Genomic DNA, 26585 nt, shown 5'->3' with positions numbered 1-26585 from the left:
AAGTTCCAACTCAGGCAAACTTGATCAAAGCTGCAATTTAAACCAGCTCCCACAGTTTCTGTGCAGCTGTTTGTAGTTATAATCATACGGGGCTGAGGACCGAATGAAATGTGTCGAAACCAAAGTAAAATGGAGTAGACAAGAATCAGGGTGAATGGGACAGAGCAGAACGTAAGCTAACAGAGGGCAACCTTCAGGAAGAGTAGAATGAGACTCCCACTCTGGCTAGGTTAGGTTTTTATTACTTTCTACCACACTCTTTTTTTCTTGTTTCATGCTTTGGACTGTGGGTATTTATATGTCTTGGTTCATTGGAGCTGTATGGCTGAATATAGTAGAGCTGAGTGAATAGTGACTAATGGCTGCTGCAGGGTTGAATTATATTGTCAGGCAATGAAGAATATTGTTGTTGAGGGGTTCACTTGAAAAACCTTAACTCGCCTGTTGGAAGTCTCCACTTGATAAAACCAAAGGCTACTGTAAACCAACAAATTTACCCATTGTACTTTGCATGCATGTACACCACACACAGCATAGGTCTGCCCTCAGGGCCAGCATGGAAAGCCATGTTCGACCAGTTAGAGCTAAAAATAGACATCAATTGGGACAATATCGAGGGGAAAACAATATCAATATCTGCCGCCTTACGTGCGGCAGCGGCATTCAATATCATGTCCCTCTCTGGAAGCTAGGTTGACAGCCAGCTTTACTAACACTTGGTTCCATTATTTTAATTGACATGGCATTGTCCTATTTTTAAAGGGTGACCAGTTCAAGCTATCTCCATTCAAGCTGCTCATCTTCCCCCGTTCTGAGATCAGTAGCAATATTGCGCTTATAATTAGAAACGTGCAGATTTGTGCAGGAACTGTATTTACACATTAGAGCATTACTATTACAACAGGGTTATCTTCCTAAGCGAAGCAGCAGCAAGTGTTTTTCAGAATAAGTTGTCTGTCTTATCGCTTTTGTCAACATCTCTTACAGTAAGGACTTGGTGTGTAATGTGGAGGAGCTTTTGTAAGGAAAGCTTTCACAGACGCAGTTATTCAAGTTATTAACCACAAATTAGCTCTGCTTGCTTATCTGTATAAGTCACTACATGTCACTGACATACAATATGTATAAGATCCAAGCACCCTTTGTTGGCACTCCCTCTGTGAATATTGTGCGATCGTGGATGACTGCATGCTGAGCTTTCTGCCTCATCTTAACTTTTCCCCATCGTTCTGTCTATGTCACTCATTTTTATCTCTGTCTGTCTGATTCAATAAAATCTTGTAAAAGAGGAGGAGGGAAGAAAAAAGCGAAGGCTCTTCCACCGTGCGTGAGAAATTATACTTTTCCACAAATATCTGGCGATCTCCACCGATGGCGCGTGGCCCCTTCCTGTTGCTGTGTTGTGCGAACGCTCATCCGAGGTGGCAAAACGAAGAGATGAGATGGACAGGAGCGTTGAATCCGTACACCTGTTAGGGAGATCTTGTAGTCATCCACACCACCTGGCGGCAATGACTCATCGTCTTCAGAGTGCTTGTGTATATATATATGTGTGTGTGTGTGTGTGTGTGTGTGTGTTTGTTTCGAGGGGAAATAGTTTTTCCTCTGCTCTAATTAATTAAAATGTAGAATGTTTGTCCTTCTTGCTGTCTCAGTCCTTTTTTCTCCATTTTCAGCGTAGTAAGAGCCAATCGACACATAATGTTAGATATAATGATGTATAATAAATCAAATTGTTCATCACTTAATCAGTAATCAAAAACATTTGCTTGTTGCAGCATCTTAGATATAAAGATTGCCCTTTTTAGATTTATATCGCATTTTTTTCTGGTCAAACAAAAAAAGGGCAAATTGAAGGCACCATTTTTGAAAATTGTAATGGTCTATATTTCTGTTACATTTGCTTGTCAATGTAATTAATTCCATTCACAGACCAAAATAGAGTGACAATGAAATAAAATAATAAAATCAAATAGTTGTTCCTTGTATTTGGACTTAATGGGGAAATCAAAATCAAGCCGTAAAAGGAGCTGAAACAAAGCCACACAAAAAGCTGCTTCCTATTGATGCTGCCAGAATTGATTGATTTCAAAATAATACTCTTCTCAGTTCTCACTCAGTTTCTGTGTGTCTCAATCTCTTTCTTACTTCAGCTCATACCTGTGAAGTGATAGCTTTGCGCTGCCTGTTACTTACTCCCAAAACAGCTTGACAAGCGACACTTAAATAGTCAGATGAGGAACCCGGGTAACGCTGCAAGACTATCTTCACGTTCTGATACAGCTAGCAGAGCCTCGAGCATCATAGACAACACTGGGGAGACATTTGCTAAAATTCTTTAAACTGAACCGTACAGATTTGCATCCTGAGCTAGTCTGACACAGTTCTGACTAAGGTGTGATTGACGACCAGTTGGAAAATATTATTCAAGGAATATTTGGAAGTAATGAGCACTGACTGAATTCATCAGCATAGCTGGTTGAAATTCATAAAAAATCCCAAGTGAAAGTCGATCAGACAACATCTCTGTTTAATAACCTGTGCGTGTGTGTGTGTGTGCAGTTCCCAACCATGCCGGTCTTGTGTTTTTACTTTCGGGTGTAATGACTAAAATTGCAAATGGATGCTGAAGACCCTTGACAGTGGCATGGTGAGGCGGGAAGGCGGAAGCTGATTCCAAGGTTATCCGTGATGCCTCAGCTGACATTTTAGAGCAGCTGTCACTTCACAAACTGCGGTAAATGACATTTACGCCCTTTCTTTCGCGGGCACTGATGTGTGTTCCTTCTTCTTTTGTGAACACACACATATGACACACAGTACATGCCGACTTGAAGTCGTCTCCTGTCTTAATTTTCTTCACTTCCTTTTAATCTTTCGCCTTACTTTGATGCCTGTTACCTGGCATCGTTTGTTATACCCATGACTTTACAGAAAGCCTCCAAAGCAGAGTAACAGCAGGAGAAAGTTCACTTTGCCTTTCCCTGCAACAATGAGGGAAACCAGGTGAAGAATGACCAGTTATTTCAGTATGGGATCTCTTAGTATCTATAATTGAATCACTTAAGCACTGCTGGCTATTTATTAGCTGGCGAGGATACTGAAGCATTTAGAGAGAAGTATTGGTACTTGTGCTCATGACATCATAGGAATACTGATTGAGCATCGGGACGAGTTGAATGTTGCACCTGCACTGTCTTATAAGTATGCATTGATTTAAATCCAAGCGAAGGTCTGTATGTTTCCCTCCACTTTAGCTAATTGTGTGTAGCGATGGAATTATAATGAAGCTTTTTGCCAGCAAGGTGCAGTGACTTCTCTGTCCCACTTTACTTCCTCGTGCCGTCACCCTGCCATCTGTTAGCATGCGTGATAGCAGCCCGCTGAGGCAGAGATCTATGTTTGTATGCATGTGTGTTTATGTGTATAGAGGCTTATGTTTAATTAGAATGTGTTTGGGGGCACCGATGTGCATTTCTTGAGCTGTGGCGTGACTGCAGTAACAGACATCTGATTGGCAGTAATGCGCGAGTGTGGAAAACCCGTAACGCAGGAGCTGCTTCTGCTCAAACGTGATCGGAGACGGTAATGAAGACAGACAGTCGACTTTGTCTGAGGGAGTGGAAACGGAAACAGATCAGTGCTTTGACACAATCCTGTCTCTGAGCTCTGCAGGCAGCTCCTTCCACATCATGGCTTAGTTCTTGCTCTGTGTTAGGAGACCTTTCACAAACACGTGTGTGCCTTTTCCTTATGTGCAATCCGAGTGAATTTGTCACAGTTGAGCTTCAAGTGAGGAGGAGAAACATTTTAAGGACAATCACGAGAAATTATAGGCTGCTAAATAAATGAAATCAAATTAATTAAATGTAGTATTTCAGTTGTTCCTTTCTGTTCTCGCTTCGTCATTATGGTCTATTATTTGTAGATTGATTTTAGCATGAAGCTGCAACATTACAAAATTTGAAAGAAAAAAAAAAAAACACTTTCAAATGTACTACAAGTCACAAGTTAAAAATGGTCACAAACACAAAAATACTTTCTGTCCTTTCTTTTCAGAACCAGTTATTTCAGGAAAAAGCTGGGCCTGTGGTTTTTAACAAACACGACTGAAACAGGAGTAAATTTGTTCTTGGCGATATTCAGCTGTGAATTTAAAATGGTGAGCAAACAAACGTTCACAGCACTCCAGCTCTGCCCTCTGTTGCATTGGCTTAAAATCCCAAGGCGCAATTCTTGCGTTCACTTTAAAATCCGAAACATCAGATGACTGTGACATTGGTCTCGCACTCCAGCAACACAAGTTAATATTTTTTTCTCGACTGAATGCATTTTTTTTTTTATTGGAAATTACTGACAATGAAGATTACATGTCCAGGGTGTGATGAAAAGGGCATATGTCTAAAATTCATGTGTATTTAACCTGCGATCCTACATACTCATGCCCGTAAGACATTTAGATTGAATCAAAGGGAGAAAAGGGTAAAGTGCAGAGCCGGAGAGAAAGAAGTGTTGCATATATTAATGCTATGACACCATCTTAGATAATTATATACGTGGGGAAATGGACACGGTGGATAGAGTGAGCAGAGACAGTGCAAGAGGCATTGCAGGGAAGAGCCATACAAAATATAGGAGAAGCGATGGAGAAATAGCACGAGATGAAGGAGAGGGAGGGGATGGAAGAAAGAGGATTTATTGAGGCTGCAAGGGAAAAGCAGCATGATAGCTCTCTGATGGATTAGTGGAATGCATGAGAAATGGAGTGAGGAGAAGAGAAGGTGCGAGGGGAGGAGAGGGAAGTTTGTGCATCTCCTTGGGGCAGCTCTAAACACTGGTATCATTAATGTAATTGAGAGGAGCGCACTCGCCGAGCGCAGTCTTTTGTTTAAAGGCCACCTGTGGGTATTACAGAGGGAGAAATCAGGCAAGAAAAAAAGGAAAGACGATGACAGTCAGATAGCATTAATGAGAAATTGAGTTTGGGAAAGAGTGAAGACACTGGGAGAAATAGAATGAGGAAATTGCCATAGCCTGCGGGCAGATGGGAGGCAGACAGTGTGATGAAGGAAGAATAAGAGACAGTTGACTAGTATTTACCAAAGGCAGAAAGTATACTGTCTCCATTTCACTTCAGCTCTGCTCACAGCAATCCAGGTTAGTAATATGGAGTGTGTGCGTGCGTGCGTGCGTGCGTGCGTGCGTGAATGTAAGGCAATCAGTCTGTTGGTCTTCAGGGTGTTGTGGACCCAAACTTTCATATATTCATTCTGACATGCCCACAGTGTGACTTTAAGCTCGTGAAAGGGGTTTATATCCCAGCAGGAAAAAAGGGAAAAGAAAACTTTCTCTCTGTTTCCTCGCTGAATAAATGAAATCCAGCAGATTTTGGGCAGCGATCGTATTGTTGCAACTTTGTTTAGCTCCAACAGTCTCATTTTGTGTTATCCAGCCCAGTCGAACTCCTTTGTCTGCCTCTATCAGTTCAGCCCAAAGAAGAGGAACTGGAAACAAAGAGTCCAATTAGTCAGGCAATTAGACTCTTGTTTTGTGTCCTCTACTCATCCTCTGAGTCACACGCTAATAGCGTATTCTTTCCTCTTCCCACTCTCATATGCCCTTCACTTGCTCTTTTATGTTTTATTTTTCCTTCCCTTTCTCTGCCATGATGCTCAGTATGAACCCATGTCTCAGTGATACTCGCTGTAATGTATTTTTCCTTTCAAGATATAGAAAGCATTTATAATTCCTTCTCTGTTCCTGCTATTCATTTGCTATTCATCGCTCCTCCTTCATGTTTCCTTCCGCCCGTCTTTCTGTCTCTTCATCTTTTTCAACCAGAGCCTGTCTTGTCATCCATCACAGGCACACTGGTGTGACCTGTCTGCGCACGTACGCCACACAGTTTCATGCAAGTGCATAACACCTCTGTCCTACTCGGTGCTCCTCTTTTCTCTTTCAAGTTCAAGGGATGTCATTTGGACGGGGCAATCTCAAATATCAAATTCCCTTTGCGTCTCTCTTCCTCCCCTCTGTACATACCTACAATTGGACTAAACATTATTAATTGACATGTCTTCTTTTCCCCTAAGATAGCTGCCTACTTCACACCAATGTTCAACAGAAAGAGCACACAGATATAAAGAGATGATGCCAAATTTGAAAAAGGAAATCAGTATCAGCAGATAACAGCGTGCGTAAATTACCATCGACCAAAACAGCAATTGTTGAGCTGGAAAATGTCTTCGCATCACAAAGTGGATGACGTTCTGGTCTCTTCTTCTGTTTATCCATTTCCGTATGTTATGATGCTTTTGTCTGTTTCAGGCTCAGTCTGTTTATATCCCTCTTATCTGCGATGTGCTTGTGCATTTCTCTGTGTGTACATTATCTTATCCGGCATCTTAGAGCAGGTAAACAACTTTTTATTGCCCGAGCTCTGAAACGCTCACTTCTGATTTTTAGTTCTCTGTCTGTGTGTTTTATTTTATTTTATTTAACTTTTTTAACATTTCTAAATACTTTTAGTTTTAGTTCTAAGCTGGACAAAAGTATGTTAATGATACACAATGAATGTTTTTAAGTGTATAGTTCTCCTTGTGTGTGTTACAGTGTCGGCTAGACACAAAAACACTGTGCAGTATGAATCCTCTCAGGTCTGACATTAGTTTAAACCAAATTATGACATGAAACAGACAACCTAATGGATGGTGAGGAAATGGACTAATACTCCCTAAAACTGTCTGCTATCATTTGTTCAAGGGCAGAGACTTGATAAACTGAACCTGCCAAGAATTTTGGCTACAGTTCAGGATATTACATATCAATATGAACTGTATTTAGGGGATTAATTGCCTCTTTTTAAGAAGACGGTTATATTTTATATTTTGGTCGTTTCACATGGTGTCTGCCATTATAGAAATACGTTTCAATCTGCTGTCCAGTTGAAACGATTACTCCAAATTGCCACATAATCAGTACATTGACGTTGCACCTGATCTAAAAGTATTTTAACTATCATTTATAGTGAAGAGAACATAAAATATGTTCTTTCGGTTTGGTTTGGCTCACCTCAGAGTCTGTGTTAGGGAGGGCGTTATGTTTGAACCATTTGGGAAAGGGCAAGCGAGATGCCAGAAGCTGAAAGTGCCACTTAAGTTAGCTGAGTGCCATTTCAGCAGCTGCACAGAGAGATGTTCCCTATTCATGAGAGAGTGACCTTAGCACACTGTCACTGCTCTCCTGCACCTGCAGTGATTTATTGGTTATAGAACGCTGGGCAGCGGGATGATGCAGCGGCAACACATGACAGCCCCCCTTCAGGCTGTGTCCTTCTCTTTCAACGCAAGTCGACCACGTCCAGAATGAAAATTCACTCATAAACAGAGAGAGAAATCTATACTTGAACCGTAGTCCTTTGCCATGAAAGATCAGATGTTGTCCTAAGGCAGTGCGTAAAGCAATCAGCTGCTCGAAAAGAAAATCAGCAACAATCGTGAAAATAGCAACCGAAAAGAAAAAAAAAAAAAAAAATAGCTTTCACTGTTTGGTCAAAACACAGACTTCATCAAAGAAGCTGATGCTTGTGTTTGTTTCAGAAGACAAACCCGACACATGAGAGAGAGAAGGCAACATCACACAAAGATCAAGACAGGAAGCAGAAACAAAGCCAGAAAATTGACAGAGAAAAGGCAACCCATCACTTACCATGATGGAGCAGAGCGTGTGAATAGGGAGCAGCCAAGCGAAGCCGGTGTAATAAGTTACTGTTATTTTCCGGCAGCAGCAAAACAGAATCAACATGATTTAATTTATAGGAAACGGATTATCTAAGGTTATTACCAATTTATTATTATTATTATTATTGTTATTACCAATTACCAGTTTGTCCTTTCTAAGCAAAGTTGTGCATGTATACAACAAATATGTTTGTGCCGGGGTTTCACTCATTCAGCGGCAGATGCTGCCCCATCACCGGAAATGCGTGCTTTGATAAGAATAAATCATCATCTCGCTGTCAGTCGGTGTATTTCATCAGCGCAGATAATAACACAGTGAAGGTTTCAATCAGATCTTAACTCCGTCCAACCGGGAGTTGCTGAGAAATCCTAAAGCTTGTGTAAGTGAAAAATGTTGATTTATGGGCAGCATTGACTTTTCTCCCTCCCAGTCTCAAAAGTAGTGTTTTATTCAGGACCCGGGGCTGATAATATCCTGGCTTACTACCATGTTTTGTTTTGCTTTTTTTTTTTTTTTGCCGTTGTGCCGTCAGCACTGAGTTATATTTTAGGCTGATTAACCACTCATTGTCCACTTTCAACTGGCATGTTTTAGGACCATTTTGTTCTTTTTAAGACAGCTCGCAGTAGTCTCATGAAATGCTCCTTAAGTTTTTGATTGCCCAAATTTGAACGCAGTTATACTCTTAAGGGCTCCACACAAGAGTTGTTGGTGGGTTCTCAAAAGTGTTGATTGCTGAGAAAGAGCTTCTGGTGGATGGAGCTGCAGTGGCTGATTAAAGAAAGATCCTTTGGTTTTCAAACATCTAACAATACTCTCCCTTTGTTTCCCCTCAGCTTGATCTCGTCCAGACGATATTACTTTGAGATCCTCCACAAGCAGGATGACAAGGGCTCGGATCACGTGGAGGTTGGGGTAAGCTGACTGCACCACTTCCTCTGTCAGTGTTGGTGTAATGCACCTCAGGCAGAAGCGCAGAGATGAGTGGGGCTTAATTCCGAGATGAAGTTTCGAACGAGAGCCCACACGCCTTGCGGGAGCCTGTACTTTGAGTGGGAGGGCAGATGATAAAAAGAGATCACTGGTGTGTGTATTGAATGAATCTGTTAATAAGCCCCGGGTTATTGTCATCATGGTGACCATCATCAGCAGCAGAGCGGCAGCAGTAACGCTGCAGCACAGAACTTCATTGTCATGTTTGCAGCCTTAATGTTAATGACTTTTTACTTCTTTCTAATTCTCTCTTGATCCCCTCAAAACCTCACAAATGCCTCTGGCTTATTGTCTCTACTTATATTTCTTCCCTCCCATTAGTTCTTCCTAATTTATTCCTGGGTTTTATATATGTAATCTATCTGTACATCTAAATATAATTTTCACCGTGTTTCCACTTTATCACTCCTCACCCGTAGCTACATTTCCCAGCCTTGTTGTCGTACTCTTTTCTTTGTTTGTCCATGCAGTCCTTCCAACCGTCAGGTGTTCAGCACAGATCAGCCACTTTTGGATGCCACTTTTAAGAGTGGCATTTGATAGGTTGATACAAGAGCACCACGCTGAAGTCAACACCTCAGCGGTGCCTGGATGATCATTAACTTGATGAGAAATGAGCTGCAGGTGGAAAATTGGGCGTGTTTGAAGGGCGTTTGGGGGGAACACGTACTTTACAGCCATGCCACACTGACACTTACACCTCTACACTATTTTAATTTCAGTAAATTGACAGAGTCCATGGCGATGTTTTCTCTTAAGTTTCACATTGGTGTTATGAAATGTCCTGTTAGTTGCAGATCTCCCAAGTACTATTCACTTGCTGTTTTGTGGGTTGTTGATGTGGGTGTTTTATGAATATTTTGCTCATGATGTGTAAGTGTGACTAATAAATTACAGCCCATGACAGCCAGATCATAGCGGTAAACAAATACCTTCCCGTTCATATGGAGAGCCCCCAGATAGGACAAACAGACTGAGTTGGTGAGAGATGATGAAATAAAAGCCGAGAGGATACGTTCTTATGTTCCTGATGTTGGGAAACTTTTAGTGGTTGGTTGAGCATTCGTGTGGAAGGCAGAGGAGGTAAGGATATATAAGTCTTAGATTTGTGTTAACAGGAAGTTCGCTGAGTTCTTTTACTAAGAATAACTCCCCAAAAAGGAGGAAAACACGGTTGATGAGAGTGATGAAGTAGAACCAGAAGAGCAAAACATCATCAAATCCAATCCAAAAAAACACAGAAAAAAACAACCAACCAAACAAAAAACTAACTATGAGCTGGAACACAGTATAGTCCTGATGGGAAGTTTGATCATTCTTGGTGGGATGGACAATTTCTTCTCCATTGTGAACATAAAAACACAATGTTCTGGCTGATTTTTGAGCAACTCACCAACTATAGAAACTGTGCAAACAAAAGGAATATGGACCTTTCTGTTTCTGAATGCAATGCTCATTCAATTTGGTCTCCATGTGTATGTACAACCTCCTGAGTTGGACTATGTAAACAAACGTTGGCCATCACATGGGGAGTAAAAAATTCCACATAGATGAAAAACATTTCATACACTAAACTCACAAATCAGTAGCTCATGCAGGTAAGATTTATGGCCTTGAGAATGAAGGTCTGGGTCTCTTAATCAGAGCTCGATGGTTTCGTCGAAGGATAAAGGTTGAATTCAAACAGTTGGCAAGATGGAGCAGAGGAAAGGGAATGAGGAGGATGGGAGAAATGGGGCGTTTGGAGAAGAATATATAGAGTGTGTGCTGGAGGTTTTTAAATTAAGTATTCTGTTCTCACTACCTTGTGCTACGCTTCTCATTCAAATCATTAACTCCCTCATAGACTTTGCAGAGACTTTGAACATGCGATCATGGATGAGCAAATCAAGGTCATGTGGCAATCTATCACTCTGTATCCCTCGCCCCCCCACCCCCAAGCCAACTACCCATGAGGCCATCAAAGTGGTTTTGTACTAGTAGAAACAATTTAATGAAGCGTATAAAAGTCATGCAGCAAATCAAGAATGTGTGCAGGAGGGTGCGCGTGTGTTTGCGTGGTTGCACAGTGCACACTATCTTAGTAGGGCCCCTGTGTGTGATTTAACAGCGGAATACATTTCACACCTTGACAAAAATAGCAGATTTACCATGACCAGCCCACAACAGCATAAGCCCAGGGCTCACATAAATCCACAGAAATCCAGGCGCTCATTTGTTAAAGAGCAGATAGTGCAGATTCACAGCTCTTTCCTCTGTGTTCTGTGTCAAGCTATGATTGCGTGGTCAAAGGTGGGACCCTCCTTGGAGAGCGCTTTTTGTTTAACAGTGCCTGTTATAAAGGAATGAAAGGAAAGTAAATATAGTACACAAGAGCAGTTGGACAGTTACCTTTTGGCTAGCTATTACAAAAGCGAAGCCTCGTTCTTAAAGCGTCGGCCCCTTTCTTTTCTTTTCAGCTGTGTGAAGGAATCAGGGAGGATGGCTACAGGAAGGCGGAATATAAGCAGCATTACAGGCAGGAAGCGACAGGTTTGAAATACGCAGTGTCTTCCCAGAGGGGGGTCAACTGTGTTTGTATGTATGAACAACGCGCCAGTGAATGAGGCGACTTTTAATTAGTTAGGATGAGCGGGAAAGTTACCCAACCTGCACTCTGACTGAACCTTTCCACCACAGTAAACCGAGGGAAAACGCTCTACCTCAGTGTTTTCTCGCAGTTGACTTCAAACAAACTCTTTACGGCCATGACTTCTTTTTTTTTTATGGATTACGTGAGATGAAAGAAGATTTAGTGAGAGGGTAGTTTCATTAAGTTTCTAATATGCCATCTGGATCTTTGTCAGCGAAAGATGGGACCTTTCCACTGCCCTAATGGAAAACGTCTCCTGCTAGTCTTGCCACAAAATGAGGGAAAGTGTCAGCCATTAAACGGTGTGATTGAGAGGGGGAGGGAGTGAGAAGAAGAGAAGAAAGTCACGCCTTAATTAGTAATGGCAAGTTTATGGAGAGGCAGGGGTGTGGGATTTAAATGCAGGATTTTAATGGCCCCATTTTATCATGCCTGCCAGGCCGCGTCTCAAACTGCCCACCGATTCATATACAGTCCAAAGGAAGAACACACTTGCAGTTTTACACAGACCCGCTACCCTTCAGCCGAAGACTCGTGGGTGCAGCACATAGACACACAGGCCCCTCAACATCTGCCTCACACCATCCCTCCTCAATATAAATCAGTAGCGGTCCGTCTGACCCGGAGCCAGCCGTTAAAGTATATAGTGTGTGTCCTTATACGGTGGAAATAAATTTGATTTCACCCAGATTTTATTTTTACCGCTTCAAGACCTTTTAAAGTTGACTCTAGTTCAGCCACTCTCAAACATATGGAGATGCTTTATCTGCTACAACTAATGTTTCCTATTTTTCCAAATACTTTTTGCCTTTTTTTTTTTGGTGGTTCTTTGTACTGATTTGCTCTCTATCATCATCATGCAACATGTTCTTTTCTCCTTCAATAGATTACATTTGTTTTGATTTGAATGCGTTCTGATATCAGATTAAAATAATCTAATTTCTAAATTCCTCATCAACCGTGTATGACAAAAAAATGCTAGTCTTGCAGTATACCTCACTGACAGTAGTTCTTAAAGGGCATATTGCAGGTAATTTTTTTAGATGTATATATAATCTTGTCTAAAAAAATACCCTTTGAAAAGTTAATGAAGGCTTGAAAAATTTTTTCAAGACACAAGAGTGCAAATTTAGTCCAAAAAGTGACAGTTTTGAACTAAGTCTCTAAAAACGCTCTTTTTTTCAACGCTGCGTCATACGACGTAGGCAGAGGGAGCTCTATGCTCGGCTCTGCCATCGCCCAGTGTGGGAGGAGCTATCAGTCAGAGAGTCAGCGTGTTTTCAGTCGTGTTGCATTGCATTCATTTATCATCATCATGGTAAATTATTGCGTTTGTGGAGGTTGTGGACTCCACAGGCTTCCCAACAGGAAAAAAAACGCCGCTATCCTCCGTGCCTGGGTGCGTTTTGTGCACCTGAAGAGACGGCACTTCACGCCTGCATCAGCCAACCCATCTGATGGAGTTCAACATGGGATTCCCAAGTAAGACGGTCGCACTGCCTCCTCAGCTCAACTGTCTGAAGCAGGCTCCGGTTGTGCCGGAGAAATTTAGAGAAACCTCGAGTACAGATGCTCTCATCGGCTGAGGTCATGGCCTCGCATTTCTGCCTGTAATAGATGGCCATTAGTAAATTTGCTATTTCCGGACATATGATGGTAATCTGTGCAATATTCTGACGTGAACACAATATTACATAAGCTAACACCAACTGCCCCGCTCTCCTCTGACCGTCTACTCTCCCCCTGCTCTCTCTGGCACATAACAGGCTGTAGTTATCGGGCTGCAGTCCGTCATGTGTGTAATGGTACACATTTAATATTTCTTCTCCGCTTTACCTTTTTAGGATGCTAAAGTAAAATTTTCTCAAAAAAACGACTCTAGCAGCCTAATTAATGTATTTACGAATATATTTTGAAGAAAAAACTGTTCCTGTATTATTTTTCTAAACATTGATTCAAAGTGCTCTTTAACCTGCAATATTCCCTTTAAATGTCACGGGGTTGTTTGAATATGAATTGTTTGAATGGGGTTGGTTGTTCTTTGTCCTCTTATCCTTCACAGGGCCAAATCAATGCCAGTCAATAACTGTAATAACAGTAACAATTACAGTGTTATCGTCCAGGTTCTCTCTCTTTATGAGCATGATGAAAAGTGCAAGGCATGCACATAAACTCTCAGTGGGAATCGCTTCTCATAATCCAGACAGTCACATCATAAAACTAATTATTCTTCTTCATGTTCTTCTCTTTCTCAAAACCATTTATGTGAGAACTTGTGCGTTTTGAACCCTTGGGGGATTCAAAGCCATTAACAGGGCTGATGTTTCTATCTTGCTTTCTGTCTTTTGTGCCAGAAGATTTAATCAGACACGTCCCAAAGAGCGCCATCCCACACAAGACATTCACTGTTAAAACAGGAAGCTGGGTGTCCCATCACCCACACTCATTGTGTCCTTCTCGTCTTAACTTTTTGTCATCTATGGGAAACTGTGACTGAGGTAGTGCATTAGATCTTACTATCCTTGAGCATGCAGTTTCTCTTTATGTCATATTATCATTTTGTTTTTAGAGGTTATATCACACAGTATCTGTCAGTGCCAGACTTTTTTTTTTAGTCCTTTTGTATTCATATGCAATTTAACACACTGTCAAGTAATTCAAGCATAACCTGATAGGACGCGGGGCACTGAATCTTTTTCCCTGTAAACATGATATTGACCAGATTACCTCCATGTCCTCATTATTAGTTTCATTCACAAACATGTGGGATTTAATAAATCAAACATGGACATTCTGATATAAATCATCAGGTGTCAATGTGGCTCACAAGTTTCCACTAAAAGCACACATGGGTGTCGCTGGAGTCACAGTGACGGCGACGTGGCTGTAATTGCTATGGATATTGGACTCATTTGTCTTTCTGAAATGTCTGGTCTGAGAGACTTTGGCTAATGTATAATTCAATATAGAAAATCAAACACCCCGTCTCTGTATCCTCCTCCTCATCTCCCTGTGAATATTGGTTCTTCGTCCCCCGGCAAGACATGATATGACGTGAAAAAACAAGCTGCTGTTTTCATGTCAGTGAAAATGGGGAATGGATAGTGTTTATCCTTCATCCTTTATCCTTCAGTATGTGCTTAGTTCTGTTTAGTTGTCAATTGAAATAAGAGCATAATCAGTCAGGACCTATAGTGTGTATCCTTGTTTCCGTGTAGTAGTTTTTGGTGAGATTTTTTTTTTTTTTTTTGGTTGGTTTGGCGCTTCTTCAGCTCCACTTCACTGCCTGCTTCCCAATCAACTTTCACTGTGTGAAGGCTCAACAGTACAAGAGCATTGCCCAGGCATCAAAACACGAGCAGCCTTCACTGTTCTGCTCAGGCAGGTATCTGTTTATTCCGTCAGGAGCCTCTCCTTGATGTGCTGCTCCCTGCTCTCCCTGGCGCCTTTCACTGGGCAGCACCGTATCACCACACTACAGATTTTCCATTAGTCATAGCATCTCTGGCAACCCATCAGCTAAAAACTTTTTTGTTGCCATTTCTTGTCATTTTTTACTACCCTTCTTGAGGAAAACATAAATGTTATTCAAAATAATTTGCAATAACCTGTTGTCACTGCATTTTAGTCTGAATTCTTGGCTTGGAAGAAACATGCCATCCCAAATTAAGTCACAGTTTCTGTGACCAGCTGTCTGGCAACGTGAACACAAAAATCTATTACTGAAAGCCATTTCCCCCCTTTCAAACAATCCCAAAATGAGCGATCATAGCCATTTTATCAGGCTTATTAAATGTCCTGTCATTAGTGAGAACTGGCTCAATTTCAACCACAGTAATAACCTTGCCTCTATTTGTGTGATGTGTTTTGTGCCTTGCCTGTCAAATTGACGTCACAGTATTTAGTGGACTTTACGTGAACTTTCTAACTGTTACTTCTGCAGAGATTGATTGTGCATTTGAGAATGATTACAGCAATTCATCCTGTCAAAACTAATCCATATGTGTCCAACTCCTCGACGCTCTCAACTGAAAGTCCCAAAGTCTTTTCAGGATTTAGGAGACTTTTGCCACGGGCACACAGGAGCCCACTCACCACACTTCTTTTTTTCACAGCTAAATTATAGCCTTGGGTAGTTAACAAGACACATAAAAAAATATAACTAAAATACACATAAAATATACATAAAAAAACAAAGCACAACAAAGAAATTAGCCTTCCTTATTTACCATTTTCCTATGTGAGCACTCGCTTTGGCCCATTTCTCCAGGTCATTTGTCTCACTTGAACAACTCCGAATATTACATATGTGTAAAGGCTGGTGCACTCCGTGTTCTCCTTATTGCCATTGAATTTAATTATAGACTAAAAGCTACACTGCATTAGTCCATGTGTCTCAGGGCTTTCCATCTACCCCTATTGTGTCTACAGCACTCTCCAAGGACATTCATTACTATACAAGATGTAGAATATTTTTTTTAGATGATTGAAAAATGCATAGCTTTAGTATTACAGTAGCAAATGCTGAGTTATTGTATAAAGCACATGGTAACTGTGTCTCTTAGCTAATGTTACTGAAACTGTTGGATTTTAGTGCCCTCTATACGCCTGTGAAAGGGGTCTCAGATTTTTGGACCATTCTGTTTCTGGATTATAGTACCACCAAATTGTGCAGAAGCTACATAGGAGAGACCTATTAGAACACTTTGGGGCGACTTTGGGGACAAATTGTCCCCTTTGGTCTTTTCAGTGGTTTGCTTATCAGTCCCAGAAATCTTTAAGTGCCAGTTATGTAATTCAATCTTGCGCAGCCTCCAACATTTTTTAATGGACTCATATAGTAATTGCAGTTATTCTAATATCAATCATATCAGTTTTTCCTGCCCTCACGAAATCAGTGTAACTGTAAACTGGCGGCTGCTGTCACATCTAATCATCACACAAACTCATCAAACCTACTCTGTATGAATGAAGGGTAAAAAAAAAAGATGTAATAACAGGAGTGTAGTCAGAGGTTTTCCTGTGTTGTCAGGCTTGTTAACGTCTTATTCTGCTGTCCATTCTGCTGTCCATTCTGCCACTTCTGTTTTCCATCCTGAAGCCAGGTGTGTGTGTGTGTGTGTGGGTGTGTGTGTGTGTGTGTGTGGGTGGGTGTGGGTGGGTGTGTGTGTGGGTGTGGGTGTGTGTGTGTGGGTGATTAACATAGAGAATAGGGAAGACAAAGAGATAGAAACCACACAGGGAACCTCTTAGTCCACTACTGAACCGATAGACAAGACAAAAGGATTTGCCCAATTGAACCTATCAACAACTTTGCTGGATTCTCCTTTATACCACCTTCTCCCAACTGCAAGTTCCAGGATTCACAGAGAGATACTGTGTTGGAGGGTTTTGACTGGTGAAGGGAGCCGCAGCTTCCAGTAAAAAAAAATAAAATAAAATAAATCAAAAATCCAATTAAAATTTCAGGACAGATGAAACAATGCAGTGGAAGTGTTGACTTTCTGTTAATCTTATTGGGCTTCAAATCGGAATTGACTTTTACATAAACTTGGGAAAGGTCAGACAAACTCGTTATGTCATTACGTCTTATGTGTCACACTAACAAAGCTACTTCATATCCATGGGCCCTCGGGCTTTAGAACGGCTGATTGAATTGAAGGAAACAAACACGACTGCAGTCTGCTCTCTCAGAAGCAATAAACTGCTGATCATCAATAACCTGTGCCCGAACTGGAGGCAAAATACCTGTGTGCATGAATATGTGTGTGGGGCAACATGTGTGTCCATCTACAGTAGCAGGCATCAAACCAACCCCCATGAGCTTCTGCTGTAACACTGATTGAAACCAATATCGAACCCTCATATGTCGGTGGAAGGTCCAGGCATGATGGAATGTGATAAAAACAAACCTGCTGGTTGCCTGTTGCCATTTTGCTCCACGATTGCTACTTTTTATTATTTCCCCCTTGGATATGGATTTTTCTTTCCTCTCTGTTGAACTACTGGGGCCAGCAAGCAGGTCTCTGCAACTCCTGTCAACACTATTTCACAGAAGATGCACCCGTACGCAGAGAGAACACACACACACACAGCACAGACACTGCACTGCAACTGCACTAATAGGGCGCACACGCGAGCACACACCTAGATTCACACCAGGTCAATGCCTCCCTTGGAGGGATTAATCACAGGATCTATGGGGCTGGACAATGAAACCTCCGCAAAGCTGTAAATTGTAGTATTTCAAATGTTTATGTGTGTGTCTTGTGCACTTGTGCACACGCAGACTGATGCGATGGCAGCAGAGTGTTAATCTCCAGTGTGCCTTGAAAATGATTGACCTTGTGGCAACCCTCTTCCTATACATGCACACGGTCGAGTATCAATCTGTCAAGCCATGCTTTATTTGCATTTTGCCATTGTGAATCACACCACCCTCTGCAGAGAATAGAGCCATACCCTGATTTTTACCCCCTATTTTGTGTCTCATTGAAACGAACTGGCATGTGAGAAGACTCAGACTTTCAGGCTGAAATTAGCATCGACACAAAGGCCTGTTGTTCTTTAGTTAGTAGGATTAGTGGAACGGCTTCCAAACCATTTGGTTTTTCACATTGTCCTGGAAGTAGCAGCAAAGGGCCACCGGGGCCTTTTTTTCCCCAGATGACGTTTTTGACACACAAGCACAAGTAATAATTATAGAATTGATGACGGCTGAATTGCACTCAGCTGCTTCAGTTTCAGGGTCCTGGCAGTGCACATCCCAGTTCAGTGTCATACTGTCATGGCTTACTGTCGAAGAATGCTTGAATAGAACAGATATTGCTATTATAGTAACACCTGTGCTTCTCCGACTACAAGTCAAAAAGTCTGCTGTGAAAGTGGCAGATTCGGCCCACTTGGTCTGACAGCCTGCTGCACTGCGCCGTATAAGCTGCTGTCAGTCATCCAGTGTTGCCAACTGTCTTCTACTCTCTATCCTATTTTGCTTTTGTTTGATTGTATTGTTTCTTGAACAACTTAGAACAGACAACATTCGTACATTTAGATTTTCCTGTAATTAATTTTTCGCTTCAGTTGAGTTCTAACTTGAGCAACACACGTGGTCTCCGGTATTTCTCTTCTATCTTGAATCAGGCTTCAACACCCTTCTGACTTGACCTTGAGGATAACCGCCCTGAAATGATACGGTGTCAAAGCTGTTGGTGGCCAGCCGAGCTGCTCCGTGCTGCTTCTCAGCATGGTGTCACACCGTGTCCTTGTTTGTTGTCCCTTGATTTGCGTAAATATATCTGCTTCTGTATTAATGTGTCAACATGGATGTGAAGGAGTAGCAGAAAAATATAGCAAATGTTAGATTTTGGCTTAAACGTGCCTGCTAGCGCTACATGAATGACTGTGCGTGTGTGTGTGTTTTGCATACACATGGGGGCATTAGAATGAGCCAGAGGAGGGTGTTTATATTTGTATTCTCAACCTGAGGGTGGGAAAATGACCTGCCTCCTGTGATTAAATCCTGGGTAACCAGAAGTGACGTGGTAATTGTGAAATCTATTTAACAGAATTGTAGCTTGTCTCTCTCTCTCTTTCTCACTCACTCGCTTTATTTCTATCTGCACGCCTCTCTCTGTTTTCAGGTCATTACAAGACCTTCCTTTTACAATTACTTGTCAGCATTTTATTTCTACGGTTCTGTTCTTGCTCCGTTCACGGTGTATTTTCTCTGCTCTTGTTTGCACATTTCTCCTGTCCTTCCTTTCCTCCTTCCCCTCTTACTGCTTCGCTTTTCCTGTTCCCTGCCCTCGTCTGTCTCTGGTTAAGCGTATTTATACAAAAAAAAAAAAAAGCATCATATTGATCCGGTGATGAAGCTCAGATTAATATCACAGTTGTGCCACAGTTTAGCCTGCAGCCAGTGATGGATGGTTTCTGCTCACCCTATACTTTCCACATGTTGTTATTTTGTTTTCTTGTCTCGCTCACCCCCCTTTTCTCTCCCTCTCTGCTTCCGAACACAGTGGCGTCCATTCCTCCCTGGTCTAAAATATGAAGTGATAGACTCAGCCTACATCTCCCTGTACACAGGTAAGAGTTATTCTGCCCTGCTAATACCGGACGAAGCGCCCAAAGCTATTCCGTCATCGCAACTGTGAAAGAAAACAAATTTCATCATAAATCTCAAACTGCCGTATTAAATTTTCTGGTGAACGGGCACAGGAGACTCTTTAATGGCACTGAATTATAGTCCTTTTCTTTATCCATCTGCTTGGGAAATAGAAAGAGGAAATTATGCTCTAAAAAAACTACTTCATTAGTCTGGTCTTGTATCGATCAGCAGTTAAATGTCACAGAATCAGCCTTCTTTCCCTCTTATCAAACTCCTATTTACTGTCTCAGCGCGGAGCATCCTGATGATGTGAGGCCAAAAGAAAGATACCGAGCCCAATGGATGCTCTATTTTTCTCAATAGACGTCATTGGTAGCAGAGATGTGAGCTCTAACTTCTGAGTGGATGTCTAACCTCTGTAGCTCCAAGAATAGCTGTGTGTCACAGGGGCCCAGTATCGTTAACAGGGGGGAAAATGCCAGCCGCACAGAAAATTATGTGTGGAGTTGTCATTTTGAACAACGAGGACCAACCACGACAGCGGTGGATGTCATGCGACTCGTTTTCTTCTTTTTGTCATCGTGGAAAATGTTAAACATCTATCCCTGTTTGGCAGACAAAAAACACTTTGTGACTTGTCCAGAGATACTCGTTCTCCATGTTACTTAGTTTAATTAGGTTGCTGATTGAATTTGAATTGAAACGGTTGTAGCACTTAATAAGAGCATATAATTTGCTGTAAAGTGAAAGCTTCGATCCCATCGCTTCAATAATAGAATTTTTCTGGGTTGTTGCCAGATGCTAAGATATGTTGAGAATTGATCTTGAACCAACTTTTAACATCAAACTCCAGGAATCATCGGACCATTTGTATTTTTGACTGTGTATTGTTTTTTGTTTTTTTTTTTTCCTGACAAATGAAGCCATTATTTATTATGTCAACATAATTGTTCATGGTTGCATTACTTGACATTTTAATTCAGACTCGTTCATCACTGCTCCTTTATAATTTCTCATGGGTTCTAGCCAAATACATCTCATAATTGATGTGATAATACATCTTATCAGACAGTTTAGAAAAAGTGCAACCCAGATGCTACACACACACACACACAAAAACACAGAGTCACAAAGGGTTTACACTCCCCCACGCTGACACAATGCATTCATTCATTCATCTTCAACTGCTTATACATTTCTGGGTCACGAGGGGGAGCTGGAGCCAATCCCAGCTTACACTGTGTTAGGGCGGGGTCACCCTGGACAAGTCGCCAGTCAGAGACAGACAGAGACCAACAACCACTCACACTCGAACTCAGACCTGCGGACAATTTAGAGTCACCAGTTAACCCATACACGGTGTCTTTGGACGGTGAGTCCTCAGGGATTAGTTCTAGTCCCAACTAGGATATAGATACAGACAAACTCGCACATACATAGAAACACACACAAAACAGAAAGAGCAGTCATGTTGCTCTGGTAGTTCTGTCAGCTCAATGTCTGCATTTAGAAAAGCTACATCATGTGAACCATGACACAATTGCATCAAAAGAAATATGACAGTTGTATTGTGAGGATTTCAGTGATGTAGATAGTAAGTTAGTCTTGATGGTGGCTTGTCTGCAGTGGGAACAAGGCAGTGCGACCAACAAGCTCTCATTGCCAGAAGTCTAAAAAGAGGCACGCAAAAGGCACGCACATAAACAATGAGTGTACACACTCACATCTCCCCTGGGGGATAGAAATGATGCTGACCCCCCTGTTAATTATAACAGATTTCTCCCATCAGGCTTTGCTCTTGACATGCCATTAATCACAAATGGTCTCTCCCCCTTCCTTGCTATCGATTGGTATAATTATGACTCTCCTCTGCTCTATTTTTGTTTTTCATCCAACTTTTTTTCCGATCCACTCACTTCAGCTTTTGCCCCTGTTCTTCTTCTTTCCCTTCACTGACTCTTTTTGTGTCTCTCCCTTCCTCTCTCTTCACTTTTTCAAGCTTGTCCTCTTTCTCCACCTATTTTCAATCCAATGAGCCAACAAATTTGCCTGTCACTGTGATTAACAAAACAATAAATGCAATAATGCATTTCTGCATTTTCTCGTTTTCACCATTCCTCTCCCTCTGCCTCTCTCTCTCTGACTCTCTCACACTCTATTTATTTTTCAGATGAGTCCAATCTGAAGATGAATAGTGTCAACCACATCCCCCAGACCTTGGCCAGTCACATCCGTCTCCCAGAGGTTTCTCAACCCCAGGGAATGGAAGCGGGCAGCATCATGCAGCACGGAGCAGATATGCTGAAGCCAGATCCCAGGGACACCTTCTACAGCAGTAAATCTGCCGGTCTTCATTTTACATCTTTCCCCTCTTCTGTCTTCATCTTGATTTTCTGGCCTATCATTTTCTCTGATTGACTGTCTAGTTGACTGTCTGACTCACAGTCCAGTGATGCACGATTCACACTCCTTTTTATAATTTTATCTTGGCTGGCTGTGTCTCTCACTTTTTTCTGTCATTGCCCCACTTTTCTCCCAGCTTTCTGATTCTTACGTTTCCAAAGAGATATTTTTTTGTTCAGTATCGCAGATATTTGTTTCTTCTGTCTCTCGCTGTCTTTCTGCTCAGCTCCGATGATCGACCCTTCCCGTCTGGAAAATGTTCTGCCAGCCTGTCTCTACTCCCCAACCTATGTGGTCAAAGATTTTCCCATTGCTAGATACCAGGGCCTGCAGTTTGTAAGTTGCCCCTTATCTCTCTGGGTTGTTAAAACACCTGCCACTCAAGATGCATGGGGATGATGTTTTGTTGCATTGTCACTTTTTGCTAAAATTATCTCTGTGGGGTCACCAGGAATTCATCCATTTGAAGCGGTGGTGGTCTAATTTGCTTCAAAAATAGTAGCCCACATTCAGATCTACTGGACATAGAACAAAGAAGCAGGGTTGGGCATTACCGCTACCACTCCCTGTGTATGAAAACATTAATAAAGCAGGTGGCAGGTAGTGTTGAACACTGCTTCCCTCTCTAGGCCAGCATGAGCAACTGCAGCAGCGACGAGATGAGCTTGACACCAGAACAATAAAAACAAATCCATTTTAAATTTGTAAGGAGCCACCATTGTACCACTTATTATGTAGAGCAAGTGACTGATTTAAATGAACTTGAATCAAATTCCAACAGAATATTTCAAAATGAGAATTTGAAGTGTTTTCCAGGTCTATTTTATCTTTGGTAATGTGCTTCTCTTCAGGTTTATCTGTCCTTTGTTTACCCCAACGACTTCACACGTCTCACCCACATGGAAAGAGAGAACAAGTGTTTCTACAGGGAATCTCCTATCTACTTAGAAAAGTATGTGCATTATTTTCTTTCAGAGAGTTAGACAAACATTTGTCTCTGTCTGTGCATGAGTGAGTGTTCTTACTTTATAGTATAGTAGTTTAAGTGGCTCTGAGTTTGATGATAATTTGAAGATGCATTGAAACTTCAACTTTCTGTGAATGCTTGTGGCTCTGGTGTGTGTGTGTGTGTGTGTGTGTGTATGTTCCATCTTGCTATGTCTCCCAGGTTTGGTTTCTACAAATATATGAAGATGGATGAGGAGGAAGATGACAGACCGTTCTTCTTCCCCAATCCAGATGGTAACCAATAATATATAAACACAAACTCCTGCATCTAAGCATGATGCTTGTGTACGCATGTAGACACAGTCAATCATCTTTGGGTCTGCCTCCAGATTTTTTGGAGGAAGAAGAGGTGGTTGAAGCCGACGATGAGGCAGAGATTGTTGGCACGCAGTCGCCCAAGAAGCACTTTCATCCAAGCCTGAGCAGCCACACTTCTAACCCCTCAAGTCCGCACTCAAAGCCTGGACCCACACCAGCTGGCAGAGAAGGGGTGGAGGAGGAGGTGAACCCTGATGAAGAGGAGGAGAGAGCAGTCAACAATGACATCATACACCGCAGAGAGAGGAGACACTTTCTTCACAGGGATGGACAGACGGGTAGGGATCTGGACAGGGACTGGGGACGGGACCATACAAGAGGAGACACAAGACAGGACTCTAGAAAGGGACAAGACGAGCCCCAACCCAGGGTTCTTGAGGCTGACAGGGACAGTGTGGTCCGGGGGCGCTCCCTGTCCTGGATCCACACTGATCCTGCAGAGCCGGCCCCTGGCAGACGAGGAGCAGGAGGAGAGAAAGGAGCTGAGAGCCCACCGAAACTAAGCAAGTCCTCGCTGCTTTTCCCCCAGAAGTCCTCACTCTCTGCCTTTGCCAGCCGAGCCAAGCAGATCCTCAGCAACTCCGCCCACAGCAACAAAAAGGAGGAGAGCAAGATCTACATCACCAGGCCTCGACCCGCCAGGGAGAGAGAGAGGGAGAGGGAGCGGCGTCGTGAGAGGAGGGAGGAGAGAGCGTCCCACCACCCAAGAGAAGTGTTCCCGGGAGTCTTTTTGTACCAAACCGGAAAGACCACAAGGCTGGTGAACCTCGGAGCCAAAGGACATGCTGGGGGAGGAGTAACAGGAGGAAGGAACCTCGTTAGTGCCCCTCAGCTCTGGCCCAACCCCCCCACAAAAGGGGGTAAGACATCACCTCACAATGGAAGCATCAACACACAGAATCAAAGTGTACAGAAGTCTGTCAGGAGAGCAGCAGCAGCTAAACAGCCAGAGAAAACCAAGAGGAAAGGGGAGCATCATGATTTAAAGACAACTATCCCAGCTGATGCACCCAGTAATGATCCCCTAACCCCACTATCCCGTCACAGAGATCCTCCTCCCCCTCTAGTTACCCTGCCAAGGTTAAACTCCACGGAAAACACACTCCAAGGTCAAACGAGAGTCACCTCTTACCTCAGGATCTCAGAGATCACAGAGTCCCAGCAGCAGCCAGAACCCAACCCGGCAGAACAGGACCGGGAGACGAACCGCTCCAACCCTGACACCGACCTTGATCCTGAGCCAGAGCCGGAGGAGGGCGAAATGTCGGACTACAGCTACGAGGAAGTGGAGGCCCGTCCAGGCTGGGCAGAGGAGAGCATCAACTGGCAGAGGACCTTCTCGGTCAATCCAATGGATTTTGAGCTCCTGCGCTCCGACTGGAATGATCTGCGCTGCAATGTGTCTGGCAACCTCCAGCTGGCGGAGAGCGAGGTGGTGGACGTGCTGGCACAATACATGGAGAAACTCAACGAACGCAATGGAGGGTAGGGATGGAGAATAATGTTAGACTAAAAGGGCTTAGGGTTCCCTGTAACCTTGTAAATTCAAATGTGGTTAACTATTATGTAAAGCTAGTAATAATTTCAGCTAACACATATTGGCCCTGCCCTGGTGCTTCGACATGTTAGCAGTCCACTGCCAGCTGATTACTGTTTTCTGCAGCTGTGCTTACAAACCTTTTTGTTTAGTATGAAGTAGCTTGCCCATTGACTTTCATTTTCCTCCCACAACTACTTCGCAGGATCTCAGATAATGAGTAGGGGCATTTTTGAGGTTTTCTCACAGTGAGACAATAATTAATCCAGTTATTAGAAAAAATGTTGCAGAGGATATGTAACGCGTCTGTGTTTTTTATAACTTCTTTCATGTCCGTGTCCCAGGATTTACACCCTGCTGCGAATTATCAACGTTGAGAAGCGGCGCGACTCGGCAAGAGGGAACCGTTACCTGGTGGAGCTGGAGCTGATGGAGAGGGGCCGCAGCGTGGTGCGCCTGTCAGAGTACATTTACCTGCTGCTGCACCGTGGCAGGCAAGCAGAGGAAAGCATAGAGAACACTGACGCTGCCCCGGCCTCAGCACCAGCCTCAGCGCCAGCCTCAGCCCCTTCCGCGGCTACACCCAGCCTGGCCACCCCGCAGCCCCCTCCCTCAACCAAGTCCCCAGCTCGGCCCGGAGCAACGCCATGGAGCACTGCCTATGCCAAGCCTCTGCTCTGCCAGCCGGTCATGCTGCAGTGGAGGAGAGATGTAATGGTGCACTTTGTGGTGCCAGGTCAGTCGGCAGTGTTATTTTTATAGGACATATTTTATTTTCTACTCATCCCGAGAGGTTCAGCGTATGATCCAAATCAACAGCTTGAATAAAAACGATGAAAAGAATTATCTCTTTAATGGGTGCGGGTTTTTTCAAACGTTTCTCTTTTTGTCATTCAGTGAAAAACCAAGCTCGGTGGGTGCAGCAATTTATATCTGACATGGAGAATCTTCACCGCCAGACCAAGGATGACAATTTCAGCATCATCATTGTGGACTTTGAGAGTGAAGACATGGACGTGGAGCAGGCACTTAGAGAGAGTAGTGTGCCAAGGTGATATAATCAGCGAAGGGATGTGATTGGAGAGTATTTGAACTGATTGTGTGACTATTGTGTATATATATTTTTTTTTGACAGATATGAATATCTTAGGAGAGAGGGGAACTTTGAGCGCTCAGCAGGACTTCAGATCGGAGTGGACACCATTGAGGTCAGAAAAACAAACACACACACGCAAAACAACAATATGTGAGCTGGCAGGGAAAAGCCACTCACTGAAGGTCAGCCACTCACACTGACCGCATGACCTTTACTGGCTGACAGACAGACAGACGGACGGGAGGAACGCTCATGCATAATGAATACATCACTGCTGAGCTGGTCTGTCATGGACTGCGAATCCCGGCCTTATCTCTCATCCTCCTCCTCCTCCCTTCTTCTTCTCCCACAGAGCCCAGCTGTGGATGACAGGGAATCACTTAGACAGTTAGCTATATTTCTTCTGTCATGGTATGCCATAGCTGTCACATTCACTCCCTTTCACGGGTTATTTGTGTGTATGTGCTCTTACGCCTCTTTCTGGCTGTCTCTCCATCACATGTGCATACACACCCCACCCACGGGGGCGTGGAGCGGCTGGAAATTTGGACAGACGTTAATCCATCAGTTGAGTGTCAGTGCTGTCACGGCAGGATGACAGGGCCGTCATTCATGTCTGAATGACCTGAAGGCTGTTGGAGTGAAGACGAGCCACCGATGCTGAGCCCAGCCCTTCTACACTCTCTTCAATCCTAAAATCCCATATTAGGAGCATGTGAACATCCACCGTGGTCCATACAAATATACA

General features: G+C 42.9%; 1 protein-coding gene across 1 annotated transcript in view; it reads left to right on the top strand.

Annotated features, from left to right (window-relative positions):
* The window catches only part of b4galnt4a (beta-1,4-N-acetyl-galactosaminyl transferase 4a), a 115933-nt gene that overhangs the window by 85417 nt on the left and 3931 nt on the right, over positions 1-26585 (top strand). The window contains exons 8-17 of the mRNA XM_029522577.1: positions 8577-8655; positions 19387-19453; positions 21646-21810; positions 22105-22214; positions 22730-22830; positions 23047-23120; positions 23216-24689; positions 25086-25477; positions 25639-25792; positions 25877-25949. Coding sequence (XP_029378437.1) covers positions 8577-8655; positions 19387-19453; positions 21646-21810; positions 22105-22214; positions 22730-22830; positions 23047-23120; positions 23216-24689; positions 25086-25477; positions 25639-25792; positions 25877-25949 — 2689 coding nt within the window. The remainder of the gene's footprint in view (positions 1-8576; positions 8656-19386; positions 19454-21645; positions 21811-22104; positions 22215-22729; positions 22831-23046; positions 23121-23215; positions 24690-25085; positions 25478-25638; positions 25793-25876; positions 25950-26585) is intronic.

The sequence above is a fragment of the Echeneis naucrates genome, chromosome 16, assembly GCF_900963305.1.
Source record: "Echeneis naucrates chromosome 16, fEcheNa1.1, whole genome shotgun sequence".
Taxonomy (NCBI): Eukaryota; Metazoa; Chordata; class Actinopteri; order Carangiformes; family Echeneidae; genus Echeneis; species Echeneis naucrates.
This window is presented reverse-complemented; position numbering and strand designations above follow the sequence as displayed.